The sequence below is a fragment of the Fusarium redolens genome (assembly GCF_020744475.1).
Source record: "Fusarium redolens strain MPI-CAGE-AT-0023 chromosome Unknown BKA55scaffold_1, whole genome shotgun sequence".
Lineage (NCBI taxonomy): Eukaryota > Fungi > Ascomycota > Sordariomycetes > Hypocreales > Nectriaceae > Fusarium > Fusarium redolens.
In genome coordinates, this window is record NW_025763664.1 from 4,923,225 (window position 1) to 4,938,464 (window position 15,240).

Here is a 15,240-nt window from a genome sequence, read left to right on the forward strand (position 1 = left end):
AGTTCATGAGCCAATGGGTATCTCGCAGGTTAAGTACATAAAGTTGAAAGCTCCTGTGGAATCCAAATATCTTGCAATAACCAGTTTAGTAATGAATCTCATAGCTCATGGTTCTTGTTTCTTTACTATTGGGGAATTCTCACACCACAAAATATTGCACAATTTCAAGATCAAACAATATCGCTTTCTCATTTCTTCAAGCTCCTAGTGGGTATTTCATAAAGCCATTCCTAATCATAGTCCCTTTTCAAACACTCAGTCTCGTCTCTCTAAGGGGCAAGAGGGGCCTCAGCCTCCTTGTCACCTACAGGGATATCCTTCTTCTCGCCCTTGGTGGTAGCATCAGCAGAAGCCTTGAAAGACTGCTCAAAGTCGGCGATAATATCGTCAATGTGCTCGATACCAACTGAAATTCGGATCAGATCCTGCCGTCTGTTAGTAATAGGTCATCAATCCGATATTGGGGGAGAGACATACCTCAGTGACACCAGAGCTGCGCTTCTCCTCATCGGAGAGCTGCTCGTGAGTGGTGCTCCATGGGTGAATAGCAAGTGTCTTGGCATCGCCAACATTGGCCAAGTTAGAAATAAGCTTGAAGCCATCAACAACCTCACTTCCAGCACCACCACCCTTGACACCAAAGCTCAAAACACCACCGAAGCCCTTCTTGAGGTACTTCTTAGCCGTCTCATGGTAAGGGTGGCTCTCGAGACCAGGGTACGAAACCCAGCTGACATACGGGCTCTTCTCAAGATATTGAGCAAGGGCGAGAGCGTTCTGGGCATGACGTTCAGCACGGAGACTGAGAGTCTCGAGACCGAGGAGGAGCTGTTGAGCAGCGAAGGGGTTGAGAGTTGAACCGAGGTCACGGAGGATTTCGACTCGGGCGCGGATGATGAAGGTGATGTTGCCGAAGGTCTCGTAGAACTTGAGACCGTGGTATCCCTCAGAAGGCTCGTGGAATTGAGGGAATCGAGCAGCGTTCTTGCCCCAGTCGAACTTTCCAGAGTCAACGACGACACCGCCGATTGTGGTTCCATGGCCTCCAATCCACTTTGTAGCAGAATGAACAACGATATCAGCGCCGTGGTCGATAGGGCGGATGAAGTAACCACCAGCACCAAAGGTGTTGTCGACCTAAAATAACAATTAACGAAGTGCGTAGCCTAGCATAGGTTTTTTGACTTACAATAACAGGAACGCCCTTCTCATGAGCAGCCTTAGAAATAGCCTCCAGGTCAGGAATGTTATACTTGGGGTTTCCAATACTCTCAACATAGACAGCCTTTGTCTTATCATCAATGGCAGCTGCAATGTCCTCAGGCTTGTCACCATCGACAAACTTGGTCTTGATGCCCAGACGAGGGAAGAAGACCTTGAATTGGTTGTAAGTGCCGCCGTAGAGGTTGGAAGTAGAGACGATGTTGTCGCCGGCGTGGGCGAGGGTGCTGATGGCAAGGAACTGAGCAGCCTGGCCTGATGAGGCGGCAAGGGCTGCAACACCGCCCTCGAGAGCTGCTATTCTCTTTTCGAATACATCGACAGTTGGCTGATAGTGTAAGTGGTGAGTTAAGCGGGGTTGGGAGTTGAGAACTCACGTTCATGAGACGGCTGTAGATGTTGCCGAATTCCTTAAGACCAAAGAGCCTAGCTCCGTGAGCAGAGTCATCGAAGACATAGCTCTAAATACAGTATTAGTGAGTAATTCACGATGCGAGGCTGTGCGAGCTGCAAGTGGCTTGTGAGAACATACGGTTGTAGCGTAGATAGGCACAGCTCGTGATTTGGTGGTGGGATCGACCACAGCTCTAAAGAAATTCAGTCAGTTCAGTTCTTCCAAATAGTGTCACTCCATAAACTGCAGCTGTATAGCAGTTGAAAAGTCCACCATCAGAGCCGAGGCTAATTGGGAACAAACCTACCCCGCGTGAAGCTGCAGTGTCTCAAAGTTCTTGCTAAGTTCCTCAGCCATGATGAATCACGTTTCCAGTATCAAAAGATCTAATCTATCTGAACAGCAGAAGAGTAAAGGGTAAATAAAAACAACAAGTCACAGATCAACTCATTCCCCTTTATACTCGCTCACAGCTCATCCAACATGCACTTTCAAGTGCTCTTATTCTAGTGTATCCAAGCCTCTTTGGGCATGGCTCATTAGGACCCCGCGTAGCACGCCATCGAGCTCCCCACGCTTTTGCCTGAGCTGTCTTTACTGTTTGAGAAAGCTAATGGCTTGATCGTCGTTTGACAGCTGCAAATGTATGAATTGTGCAATAACCGAGAACCGCCGAGAACCGTTTATGATTTGGTTTCTCGGCTGGAGATGAAATAATTACGTATTTTTGTATAATTATTGTCGGGCTTGTCATGATGGTGACATGCGGGGTTGATGAATGATACAGTGTATACGAGGAAAAGAACTCGATTGGTTTCCAGGAAATAGATAAGCTTCTTACCTTTGCAGTAGAAAGAATGTCACATAATCTTGATACAAGTGTACAGCCCAATCAGCTGAACGTGATATTACACCTCCCACGCAATATATAACATCAGACGATAGCATCCTCAGCTCTTCATGTCCCCCACCATGACCCAAAGTCCAGGTCCAATGGTGCAATTACCACGCACTGCATTCCCATTCTCTTCTTGGACCATTGCACAAGCGAAAAACTGACCGAGAAACATATCTCTTCAAGCCACCGACCGGCCCGTTCACCCGGCGCCGACTACCTTACCTCAGCCTATATAAGTATATACTTCTCGTACGACTTCACGTCTTCCTCTTTCGATCCGAGTCTCGGGGTCTTCGGCTCTACTGACGTACGTACACATGTCGTGACTTTCACATACACCGAAACGACCGAACGAATTCCTCAATGATTTTGGTTGAATGAATTAGAAGCCAGTCCAACTCAACAGCTTCTTTGACTTTCATATCAAACGCGCTATCAGCCTCTGCTACAGCAGGCTCTGAAACTATAACGCAGAAAACGCCGAGTTTCCCATTCCAGCCCAGAAATTCAGGTTGGGTATGATATCTCCCATGCCGATATACTCCTTTGACAGCATAGCCAGGCCACTCAATATAGCACTTCCATTTTGTCATTCCTAAATTGCCCAAACGCCTGTCATTAATGCCCGTCTATCCTTTCCAATACAGATTCAATTCCATCATTCGAGGACCAAGTCCCGGGCTTTTTGTTATGTGGTGTTCATGTACTGTCTGCCCGATTTCTTATGCCTGCCCCATTTCTCGACCCTCGTCATCCTTCTTGGGTTCTTGAAAAGCTTTTTTAAATAGGTCCTTGGCAGTGAAAGCAGTTGTTGTAATCCACGCCGTGAACTGACCCGCAGCAATAACGGCATCGGCACGAGCGCAAGAGCAAACAGTCCCCTCACACATGATAAGCGATCCGATAAACACGGCGATAGCGATGAATCCTGCAAAGTACAGAGCGGCGTTGACGGATTCGACGACTACGGCGGCATATTGGTGGTAGATGCGCGGTACGAATAGAGGAGTGAGTGAGAGATAGGCGACGGATAGAATCGAGAATATGGAGGAGACCATGAGATAGGTAAACGGCGATGGCGCTGAGTTTCGGCTTCGCTGGTTATAATCGTTGACAACTGAGACTGTTAGTTGCTTCCCCGACAGAAGATTGTCGTGGTTGTCGTTCACTTACCATACGCGCTCAGACCGATACTAGCAATAGATAAAGCTAGCTGCAGAGCTCGCAGCGATAGAAAAGCGATCCGACTCATAGTGGCAATATTATGTTGTCCAAGAAACAACGCAGACAGAGAGAGGAAAAGTTGAAGATTACAAGTTCAGCTCATGCGACAGTTGATAACGACTCAAGGATGTTCAACCCCAACGATAATATAAGATAAGAGAAAGAAAAAAGACAGGAATCGTCGTGAAAATAGGCCCGATGGGCGAAAACGTGGGAATCGATAGATATAAAACCAAAGACCTGCTGACGAGACATTCTCTCGGGACCATGTGGGGGCGTGGACGATCCAAGGGAGATGGCCCGAGAGAGAGACCGTGGGACCCGTCAAGGGGCCACTAATAAGAAAACAGAACAAAATCGAAAAGAGAGTGAGCTTTTTCTTTTTTTAGGACATCGTCGAAACTCTAGGTTAAAGGCATTGACGATTACATGTCCAATCTCGTCGAGTCAAGGCGGTTCTCTGCATCAGGTCGTGTTTTGACGAAGGGGGCCTGAGACACGGACAGGGACGAGGTCGATATGAAACAGTCCCTCTTTTATTTTTTCGTTGTATCTTATGCCGTGTAACGTAGCGTTTTGATGGTGGTAAGGGGGCCGCCACCGTCCACCGCATAAAAGGGATATTTCTCTTATCAAACACTTCCATGTAGATAAAACAACTGTAATTTCCAAAAGGGAAACCCCGCGAGTGTCGGTGTTTGAGACGGGCTTGTTGTAGATCTCGGTAGATCTTGGATTTATGCATACCTAGGCAGTTAATCCCTGGGACATTGAAAAGGAGGCTTAAGAACGTGGTAACTTTGACCAGACCAAACGTCTTTGCAGCAGCAATACTGTTGCTTCATGTCCAAATGCGGTCATTCAACTTGAATTGACCTGAAAGATCACTCGATCCATCGTTATCGGGTGTGTTTCGTCAAGACAACAAGCGCCGAATACAACCTCCGTGATACGGAGCATTGATGGATGGTATGCTTTTGGCGCCAGATACGATGTTTCTGACGAATTTGTGATGGTGATCGGCACGGGTTATGCCAACTCATCCAATATCGTGAGTGCTATCAAGAAGTGCACGTGTTGACGCGAGCCGCTTTGGCAGTGAACGAAGAGTTGGTGTTAGGTAAGGTGATCCATAATTGATGGTGATGACGTCGTTTTGGGGATTGAATGTCACTGTGTCAGTTGGCTGTAACTGTTAGCAGTGAAGCAATTTTTGTTTCGAGGTTATTTTTAAGCATAGAATTCGAGACTCGGTTAGAGATGATGGGAGAGGAAAGATATTCTTAGCGAGCTGAAGTTTGGAAAAGTCGAAACTCATGACTGTTCAGACTGGTCAAATCAGGAAGAGAGAATTCAAAGGCACGTTGGGAAGAACGAGACGTCAAACACTTCGCTTACGGTTGCAGGCGCTCAGGTCTACCTGGGATAACAAAACACCAAGAACTGAAAACAGTAGCACGATACAAAGCAATCGTTAAGGATCAACAACATCCAATGAAAAACTGCTTATGTTAAGGATCACGAGGAACAGCAGATCAGCAGGCTGCAACACCAAGAACCAATTCAATCCAATATTCAGCCACATTTTTGTCATCGGTGGATGGAAATTCACATGTAACCGAAAACATAAAAAAGTTAAAGACCCGAACGTACCGGTCTGGAAAACTGACCAACTGCAGCTTACGACAGTGATCTCCAGGCCTTCGGGAGAGCTAGTGTCCGTTGGACGCCCGAGCCTTCCATTGAATTGGATCGGAGGGTACAACAAGGTGCTTACGACGAGAACCAGTGATGGATTTTGATGTGTTACGGGCACTACATGTGTAGTTTGGTGATACTTGTTTTGCCTCTGGTTCTTGGCTTTGGTCCTTGGCTGCTGATGTGTCTTTAAGCCAGAGACACAAGTGCTTACAAGCTGAAAGTATTGCTTTGAATATTGGGTTTGAATGAGTATTCAGAGGGTCCCCCGCATTCTCTCCAATAAACCCCATACACAGCTTCAACTGTGGATGCCATAATCACATCCTCGGTTCACTTGACTCAAAGCGGCCACGTCCCGCGCCTCAAGGATTCAAGAGACATTGTATCAATGGATGTATCGCGGGGGAATGAATGAATCAGGGGAATTTATCAACTCCCCCAGGTCTTCTCCAAGTGCCGCTATCCCATATTCTGCTAGCTACAGACCTGTGCTACTCCACGAAATCTGGGGCTGCCGAGGCACATGGGCGTAATGGCGTACCAGACTGCAACGCGCCTCGGTCTACGCTCTTCCACTTTTGCGCTTAACTTGATGGCGTTCGCCAGGCTTGGAAACTTGTCCAGAAAGTCTTGGAACTGAATTTCTTCAAAAACCCAATCCTAATCTCGTTTCTCTTTTTCCTACCTCTTCCCTCCCTTTTTTGCTTTCATTCTGTGGTTAAACCTTACCAGTAATTATCTGCAAGGGATCAACTGGCTCCTTGTGCTTGTGTTCCTCCGAATACCTGCATTCAACCAACCCATTGTCCTTTCCCACTTACTCTCTCGTTTGGGTAACAGAACACCTCCAAGCATACTTCTCTCCCCGCAGCAATCGACTCGCTCCGTGTCTTTGTGTCCTTGTCTCGCCTCGCCTCGCCTCGCCAAAACTGTAACCCCTCCAACAACGTAACTCCTCGCCTCCGACCTTCACCATGGCTCTCCAGACACAAAAAGACTACGACGTCCTATACAAGAAGCTCACCACAGTTCCTCCCCCCGGAAAACCCTACGGCATTCCCGTCCCCGGTACAGAACGACCTAACCGCACCGCCGCCTACAGACACTGGGCAGTTGGCGATGGTCCCCTCGTCACAGCGCTAGAGCCTGGTATCAATTCGACACACGACGTCCTGGAGAGGAGTGCGCGCAAGTGGCCCAACTCGAGATGTCTCGGAACCCGCCATTGGAACCAGGCGACTCAGCAGTGGGAGGACAAGTACGACTGGATCAGCTACGGTGATTTCGACGTCCGAAGGAAGAATTTTGGTGCTGGTCTCGTTGAGATTCACAAGGCCATCAACTATTCTCCTGACAAGTACGGTGTCGGTTTGTGGTCGCAGAACAGGGCTGAGTGGCAGATCGCTGGTAAGGTTGCCCCCTCTTGTGCCGTGAACCTGCATAAGAGACAATGAGCATGTGGTTGTAGTTGCTGACACACTCTTTTCTAGACTTCGGTATTGCTTCTCAATCACTTTACTCGGTATCTCTCTACGAAACTCTTGGTCCCGACACAACAGAATACATCATCAACCATGCCGAGGTCGCCTGTGTTGTCTGCTCCCTCCCCCACATCCCTGTTCTTCTTAAGATGTCTCCCCGGCTACCCGGTTTGAAGCTCATTGTCTCTCTCGATCCTCTTGAGCAGGGTGAATTGGCTTCTCACACCAAGGCCTCCGTCCTCAATGAGATTGCGTCTCACCATGGCATCCAGATCTACTCCATGACTCAGGTTGAGGAGATTGGCGCCAAGTCTGGACGTGCCCCTCGTGCTCCCAGCCGTAATGACATCTGCACCATCAACTACACCTCCGGTACAACTGGCAACCCCAAGGGTGTTCTCATCACCCACGGAAACGCCGTTTCTGCCATCGCAGGTGGTCGAACAAATGGCAATGTGAGCAACAAGGACGTTCACTTGTCCTATCTACCTCTTGCCCACATCTACGGCCGACTCATCGATCAGATCGCCGTTGCTGAGGGCGCTGCCATTGGTTTCTTCCGAGGTGACATTCTGGGCTTGGTTGATGATATGAAGATCCTCAAGCCCACTGGTTTCATCTCAGTTCCACGACTGTTCAACCGCTTCAACTCTGCCATTCGCACTGCTACTATTGAAGCCGATGGTGTCCGAGGCGCTCTCTCACGACGCGTCATTGACACCAAGAAGGCCAACATGCGACTCCCTCCCGGAAAGGCCTCCAACACCCACTTCTTGTACGACCGAATCTGGACCCCCAAGGTCAAGGCCGCTGTGGGCATGGACAGAGTCCACAGCATGGTCAGCGGCAGTGCCCAGCTTGATCCCGATGTTCAGGAATTCCTGCGCGCCGCTTTCGCGAACCACTTCGCTCAGGGCTTTGGCATGACCGAGACGTATGCCGTCGGATCTATCCAGGCACGCGGTGACTTCACCACCGGCAACATCGGCGGTCCCATGTGCTGTGTGGAACTCTGCCTCGAGTCGGTTCCCGAGTTTGATTACACCGTGAATGATAAGCCTAACCCTCGTGGTGAGCTTCTCCTCCGCGGTCCCGTCATCTTCCGCGAGTACTACAAGAACGCCGAAGAGACCGAGAAGACCCTCGACGCCGATGGTTGGTTCCACAGTGGTGACATCTGCGAGGTCGACAAGATGGGCCGCTTCAAGATCATTGATCGCAAGAAGAACGTTCTCAAGCTTGCTCAGGGTGAGTACATCTCCCCTGAGCGCATTGAGAACGTTTACATGGGTAGCACCAACCTCATCAACGCCGCCTATGTTCACGGCGACGGTACTCAGTCCTCATTGGTCGCTATCTTTGGTATCGATGTTGAGAACTTTGCTCCTTTCGCCAGCAAGATTCTCCAGGAGACCATCGCACCTCACCAGGTCGCTGATCTCCGCATCGCCGCTAATGACCCCAAGGTGAAAGCCAAGTTCCTCAAGGTCCTCGACGGCATTGGCAAGAAGCACAAGTTCAACAGCTTCGAGAAGGTGCGCAATGCCCATCTTGAAATTGATCCTTTCACCATCGACAACGGTCTATTCACCCCTACGTAAGTTTTCCCCCCAATTTTGTCCGTTTTGGAGTATATGTGCTGACGTTGTTACTAGGCTTAAGCTTAAGCGCCCCCAGGCCGCCAAGGCCTACAGGGACCATATTGACCGCATGTACGAGGAGCTTGCTGCCCAGGAGCCTGTTGGAAAGAACAAGCTGTAAAATATGTTGTGATTATCAGCCCAAAGATGTGATTTTTGGCGTTAGAGCTGCATTCCAGATTTTCTATATATGTTGGAGATGTTGAGCGGCTTGAACTTGTAAATGAATATTATAGTATACTATCAATGCATAGCTACTTATTGATTAATACTTTGTTACTACATGAATATGTTTTCCGGCTAATACTGGACTTTTTGAAAGTGTTATACAGCCTACGTCCTTTATGCGTACTCCATAGCTAGACTACTATGCTATTCTTAACTAGAGACATCTTGTCTAAAATCAATATTTGTATCAAAACTGTTTCCATTATTATAATATTTTATCTATATATTAAGCTTTAAAGCTTTATAAAGCCTTAAGTGAGTATTATTTTATAATTTTAATATTATAATATAAGTATAAGTAAAGTCTTATTAAAAGTTATAATTTAAAATAAAATAAAAGTAAAAAAATCTCTTAAAATAAATAAAAATAAGCTATTTAGCTACTTTTTATATTAAAAGACTTATAACTTAATATTTTAATAACTATTTTAACCCTAGTTGTAAATAATAGCCCGGATTAACAGTTTACCCTTCTTTAAGCTTACTAGGCACCCTTCTAATGCTTCTAACCCACCTTATCGCCGCATCAACGCCAAATGGGGCCATGAAGTAAGTGATTAACGTCCTTTACGCGTTTAACGTCATATTTTTGGCCCTTTTTCCTTTTTATTCATATCCTCGACGCGTTTCCTCATGGGTTTAGGGCTAACAACAACAATTACAAGGTCGCTCGTCAAGCATGGCGAGGTGCCACATGCACCTCTACCTATACTAAATAGCCTCCCGGTCCCATGCGATGAACCACCTCCGAAACGGAGACGCGTTAGTAAAGGCTTACAGAGAAAGCGAGGCGTCAAGGAGTGCCTCTTAAGCCAGGTTACGCCGCTTGTCGAGAGGGCTGTTGGACATCTGCCGAGGGATGTTTACCATGTTAACGCCCTGGCGATCAAGGTAACAAAGAAAGCTGTATATAGAAGGCTCCATGGCTAACTAGGGGTCTAGACGGTGACGGAACTCAGTATCAACAAGTTCTTTAGGCGAAGATGGGACGAGACGGGTGGTTACTTGAGTCAGCAGGACCTAGACGTGATTGCGATCCAGGCGCATGATGTTGTTAGGGGCCTTGCGGAGGGTTCTGTGGGTGTAACGAAGCCGCAGCGGGAGCTTGTTTGCTAACATTTACAAGGAGTTTCGCATATCCCCACTATCTTCAGAAACACCAGAACCGCAGCTCCTACCATCATCGAGGTCACCGCCGAGACCTCGACCGCAAGTGCAAACACAACCGACGGTCGTAAATACAGAAGCAACGAGGGAGTCCGAAGACCCGGACAACCCCGTATTTTACGATGCGCCCACCTCCCAGCCACTACAAGAACCAGAACTCCCTCGAAATGTCGAAGGAAGGCCCTATAAACGTCGAGAGCGAAGGGAACCGAGGCCCAATAACCGCTATTACCAGATTTCCGAGCGACCCTACCTTTCGGTGGCGCATCGCAAGGCTATTGAGGAGGGAGCAAAGAGAACGGTGACTGTCAACAATGAGCTTGTCAGACAACCCATTGTCTACCATGTGGACTTCAGCCCTGAGGAGATCGCCGAGATTACAGACCAAATATCACAAAACGAGAACAAGCGCATACCGGCGACCCGCGAATCTATGATAGAGCAGATCCGACTACGAAATCGCCCTCTGATACCGATACCCGGACGAACCATGCGAGATATGAGCGCTTTTGCCTCGGACTTGTGGGCAGGAAAGGTCGCAGAGATACCACGAGTCTTTTCGTTTACTGCAGAGCATGTTACGGAGGAAGCAAATAAACGACAAGGCCAATTGAGAAGGACTAGCAGGCTTTCGTCTTTATTGATGGCTCGAGAAATGGAAGGCAACCAGGGCTTTCAACGAACACGGGAATATCTGAACTTCCAAACCGAATTTAAGAGATTGCACGAGGACGATTTCCAGGTTGTAGCTGAGTTCACCAATTGCGCTGGTGATATCACCACAGGTGCATGGGTCTCGAGAGAGAGCTTTCTATGTGGCACTACTACACACTCTGATACACATAACCAACAGTACAACAGACCTGGAAATTTGCTTCTTTGTTCAACTGGAAAGGGTACGCTGCGGTCCTTCCCTGATCACCGAATACCTCGTCCACGGGTCGAAAAGGGGGAGAATTCCACAGAGGCCATGCGCCAGAGCCAGGACCCCTGGCTTTACTCATCAGTCGTGTCATGCGACTACAGCGCTGAAGATGACTTGGCTTATACGTCGAGCTTTGATAAGACGGTCAAAGTATGGAAGGTTGATCCGAAAGGGGAACACATGCAGGCCATTGCAACATGGCAACACACGGGTAATGTCAACTTCGTGGCTGCTGCAGAGGATGGATCTGGCCGCGTGGCCACGGCTGCAGATTCACCAACCGATGCCGTGCGCATCTACACCATTACAAAAGGAAACAAGTCGAATAGTACTTACCAGACGTTCTCATGCTCGCGAGCCGATGCTGATGGCTCAGACAAGTGGGCATACTTCCCAGCAACAATGCAGTGGGGACGAGCTAAGGGCTGTCAGCATTTGCTTCTTGTTGGGTATTCTCCTCGCAGCTTGACAGGCGACGATCTGGACATTCCCGAGGACAAGAGGAGCTCGGGAGAGATCATCCTCTGGGATGCGGAACAGGGTGTTCGGATCCCTGTGATGACAGCTTCAACGGCTAACGTCTTCGAAGTCGCCTGGCATCCAATATTACTACTTTTCCTGGTCGGGGTAACACCTACGGGGATGAACAACGTTCCCCGCAATGTCAGAACACAAGTCCACGTCTTTCATCGTGATAAGGATCGCTTGAATGGCATTGGATTTTGTCAACATCAGGCTCTTGACTGCTATGCCTCTGACATCAACGAGCTGACGATCGTGCCTAACTCACCCGGACACGCCTACGTTACTGCGGCTTGCACTGATGGTAAGGTTTACGTATGGGATACAGCACAGGGTGACAAGCCCATCCACACGTTGCGGCATGGAAAACCTATCGAAGAGTATTACGGCGATCGCGAGAAGGAGGACACGGGTGTCAAGTTCACGGCGTGGAATACGAGTCTTGATCGATTCTACACTGGATCGAGTGACGGTGTGGTGAAGGTCTGGAATGTCCGCAAGCTCAAGAACCCCTTTGTCCGTGATATTCTTACAGCCCCTGGACCGATCGCTTGGGGTGGTTTCTCACCGGACAACTCCAAGCTTGCCATCGGTGATGCCACAGGCCGTTGCTTCATCTTATCAACTGATGAGCGGGATATCCCAGAATCGCACATGATGACACTTCCGGGCACCACTCGGCGCCGGCGCCGGCCTATACCCCTAATTCCACACCCGGAACCGGCTCCACCCACCCCGGCGAAGGACGACGATGAGATGCTCACCGATGATGAGCTTTCGGACGCAGATATCGCTGATTATTCGAGACGAACATATTTAGACAGCCAGTGTCTAAAGCTTACATCAAACCCAGTTATAGGGGTTGTACAAGGTCCCTGCTACCAATCCACCAACCTCTACCGCCGAGAAGCCCACTATGATGAAGACCCCTCAGCACCTCTCCTAGCTAATTTCGAGCGCCGACAAAAAGATAGCGAAGCCGCTAGTTTCGGCAGAAGACGCCGTTCAGTGCGTCGACTTAGAACCCCTTCACCACCGGATGAGGGTCTTCAGAGCATCCATTCTCAAAATACGAGCAAGGACTTGGATGTGAATCAGCTAGAAGATAGTGAAGTGAAAGAACTTGTCAAGGTCGCTACGTTGCTAAGTATTGAGGAGGATTGGGGCTTTACATATGAAGAACCATGAGCTCTGATGAAGAAGCTTGATGGAAGTGCTAGCTATTGAAGAACAGCATCTTAGAGTCCTATATGCAGTAGTTAGTCTTTAAATAAACTAATAATAGCATATTCTACTTTGAATTTCCTTAATAACGTTATATGCCGACCTATAATCCTATGATGGTGAAATTAGGAAGAATATGGACACTTGGGGCTATTTTAATCCCAAGCCGCACTTAGATGTTTTATTTCCTTAGGTAAGGTTCAAGAAGTGAGACAAGCAAGCTTCGTTCTCAACTGGACGACCCCACTACTCAACGCTCAGACCCGAAACAACCCGAGCTCATAGGTTCAAGCTCAACAATATCATGGCAGCTTCGTGATAGAAAGATATCATGGTAATTGCGAAAGTACTCGTAAAAAGTAAGGTGTCTTTACTGAAATGGTGTGCGTCATCTGCAGTCTTTTGAACCGTATACTCCAAACAAAGGTCATCACTAGTGATTAGGAATGAAAGATTGCGCACTTGTTTTCTCTATTCAAGTCAAACCCACAGGGTCCATGACTTTGCACAGCTAAATATCATAGAAAGATAATCTTCAAGGCGCGAGCACCTCCTTTGTCACAACCTTTTTACAGGCTTGTGTCATTACATCAGAGATATCCGAATCCAAACATTAGACAGTCCATACATCAAGCTCACCATGAGCGATATTTTCAAACCAGATTCCTAAACGCCTTCTAATGCTTAGCGGTGACCGACTCGCCGGTCAGCTTCTCAACATAAGTCTTCGCCCTGTAGTGGTGCGGTTAGTGTCGGTTGAATCTCAATAAGGCGGGTGAAACTTACATATCGCCAAAAGCAACCATGCAGACAGTCTGCCATATACCAAGAGAAATACGGGGAGCGATACCACGGTAAAGACCCCTGACGCCGTTGGTCTCGTAAATGTACTTGAAGGTGTTTCCGACCGTCATCTTCTTGGGACGGTTGGGATCCTCCTTCTTGCTCTGCATCTCAACGCGGATGACCTCAATGGGCTGGTTCCAGGCGCTGAGACCACCACCAAGAGCACTAGCGATGACCTTCTCACCAGCGGACAGCTTCTCGCCCTCCTTCTTGCCAGTGAAAGACTTGATCCAACCCTCAGCGAGACGGCTGAGACCGAATCGGCTACCCCAATTGGTCATCTGTCGGATAGCGACAGCGTTGACACCTTTGTTGATGCCACGGATACCCTCCTTGCGGTAGATCTCACCAAAGGTCTGGAAGGTAGACTGGGGCTTGACACCGGAGGCAGCCATCTTGTGCTTGGTGATCTCGACTGTCTTCATGCAGGTGCAGAAACCCATGGTGGCGTAAGCCTGGGCAACACCACCGGTGACACCACCAAGGATACCGCCGCCAAACTCAGAGGCACCGGCGACACGGGCGTAGTACTCGGCCTCGGAAGCGACGAAGAGAAGGACGGCGCCCTTGCTGGAAGCTTCAATCCAGGCCCAGGGAATGAGACCTTGGTAGACTGTAGCATGTGAGTCAGTAAATAGTCAGGGGTGCATGGAGTTTGTGGTTATAAACTTACAGCCCAGAGGACCACCACGGGCCCAGACGCGTCCCAAAGCCGCAGCCATGCTGTCACCTCGGTTGGCAGCCATGGTGGTCTTGACGACCTCGAGGGGCTGTCCGAGGGTGGTCACTTCGAAGAGGTTGAGACCAGCGCCGAGAAGCAAGTTGGAGAACTTGATGGGTTTCTTCTCCAGCTTCTTGTCCCCAATGGGACCTGGAAGATCGGTACGGATAGTAGCAGCCATGACTTTGGGAGTGTCGTAGAATAAGGGGCCCTGACCAAGGGATTAGGGTGCTTCGTCGCTGGGGAAATTTGGGGGGATCGTTGAAGTATTGAGAGAGGTTGATGAAGGAGGAGAAAAAGAAGTGTACAAGAATTCGGGAAAGAAAGGGAAAAGGGAGAGCTAGAGGCGTGTGCTGTGCTAGGACTGGTTTACGTGGGGGGAAGGAGCAGTACCCGGGAGAGCTAGGGATTGATGGACTGTCGGTACGTACCGGTCGGTATTGAAGCACACCTAAATGCTGAGTCAGATCCAATTAAAACAGTTGAATGGATGGCTGCAAAAGCGCTGAGCTGAGGCTAAGCAGAATAAGCTTGGGGGCCCCCCGGAGAAGTAGCCGATTTATCGGAGGGGAAATACCAACAATGGATGGGGTTTTCCTGCGGTTGCGGAGGTCAATCGCCGAGGTTGAAGTTGTAAATGGAGATAGGCATGCGCGAGAAGACCCGAGCTTAGAGAGTAGTTAATCAGTCATGTTTTGCATGTGTTTCGGTGTGTGTCTCGTTTATTTTGGGTGAAGCTACTGTACTTGCTCATGTTGGCACGTTTATAAGGCTGACGACGCTATTCAACAAGCTGAGAGCCACAACACTATTCTTAGAAAACAGAGAGAAAGAGAAAGAAGATGTAGTCGAATATCATCTATTGTAATTTTTCATGATGCTGACCTTTCTCCGAATAATCAATCGACCCTCTTCGGAGACTTCTCTTCCTTGTACGACTCGATTCCAGCTCCGAAAGTCTCGGATCGCCGAGATCAAGTCACCGAGATCAGATCAGCTCCCGTGGATTGGATTGGATCTCTCATGTGAAATCGGAATCCGGGGGTGG

The 15,240-nt window shown here is 48.7% G+C and overlaps 5 protein-coding genes across 5 annotated transcripts; 2 read left to right on the forward strand and 3 right to left on the reverse strand.

Annotated features, from left to right (window-relative positions):
- Positions 1-269: 269 nt before the first annotated feature.
- On the reverse strand, positions 270-1,972 carry BKA55DRAFT_533130 (Cys/Met metabolism PLP-dependent enzyme-domain-containing protein; the record flags this gene model as incomplete). Its single annotated transcript, XM_046189422.1, has 6 exons — positions 270-425; positions 478-1,137; positions 1,190-1,549; positions 1,599-1,682; positions 1,754-1,808; positions 1,923-1,972. 6 exons carry the CDS (start codon positions 1,970-1,972, stop codon positions 270-272), a joined length of 1,365 nt encoding a protein of 454 aa, XP_046057305.1.
- A 1,263-nt stretch (positions 1,973-3,235) lies between these two features.
- BKA55DRAFT_533131 (uncharacterized protein) lies at positions 3,236-3,765 on the reverse strand (the record flags this gene model as incomplete). Its single annotated transcript, XM_046189423.1, has 2 exons — positions 3,236-3,630; positions 3,687-3,765. The coding sequence occupies 2 exons, from the start codon at positions 3,763-3,765 to the stop codon at positions 3,236-3,238; spliced, it is 474 nt and encodes a 157-aa protein (XP_046057306.1).
- Positions 3,766-6,412: 2,647 nt separating this feature from the next.
- Positions 6,413-8,680, forward strand: BKA55DRAFT_495798 (uncharacterized protein; the record flags this gene model as incomplete). The annotated part of the gene is made up of 3 exons (XM_046186312.1): positions 6,413-6,845; positions 6,929-8,516; positions 8,575-8,680. 3 exons carry the CDS (start codon positions 6,413-6,415, stop codon positions 8,678-8,680), a joined length of 2,127 nt encoding a protein of 708 aa, XP_046057307.1.
- Positions 8,681-9,314: 634 nt separating this feature from the next.
- BKA55DRAFT_551991 (uncharacterized protein) lies at positions 9,315-12,755 on the forward strand. Its single transcript, XM_046191401.1, has 4 exons — positions 9,315-9,336; positions 9,453-9,678; positions 9,730-9,864; positions 9,914-12,755. The coding sequence occupies exons 1-4, from the start codon at positions 9,332-9,334 to the stop codon at positions 12,587-12,589; spliced, it is 3,042 nt and encodes a 1,013-aa protein (XP_046057308.1). The 5' UTR covers positions 9,315-9,331; the 3' UTR covers positions 12,590-12,755.
- Positions 12,756-13,302: 547 nt separating this feature from the next.
- Positions 13,303-14,373, reverse strand: BKA55DRAFT_496179 (putative mitochondrial carrier protein; the record flags this gene model as incomplete). The annotated part of the gene is made up of 3 exons (XM_046186351.1): positions 13,303-13,357; positions 13,412-14,084; positions 14,145-14,373. The coding sequence occupies 3 exons, from the start codon at positions 14,371-14,373 to the stop codon at positions 13,303-13,305; spliced, it is 957 nt and encodes a 318-aa protein (XP_046057309.1).
- Between the last annotated feature and the right edge of the window lie 867 nt (positions 14,374-15,240).

What these genes read in the sequence shown, in the direction of transcription:
- BKA55DRAFT_551991 (XM_046191401.1), top strand. An exon ending in TTAACGCCCTGGCGATCAAG is followed by an intron (nt 9,679 to 9,729) that starts GTAACAAAGAAA and finishes CTAGGGGTCTAG; the next exon opens with ACGGTGACGGAACTCAGTAT. An exon ending in GGGGCCTTGCGGAGGGTTCT is followed by an intron (nt 9,865 to 9,913) that starts GTGGGTGTAACG and finishes AACATTTACAAG; the next exon opens with GAGTTTCGCATATCCCCACT.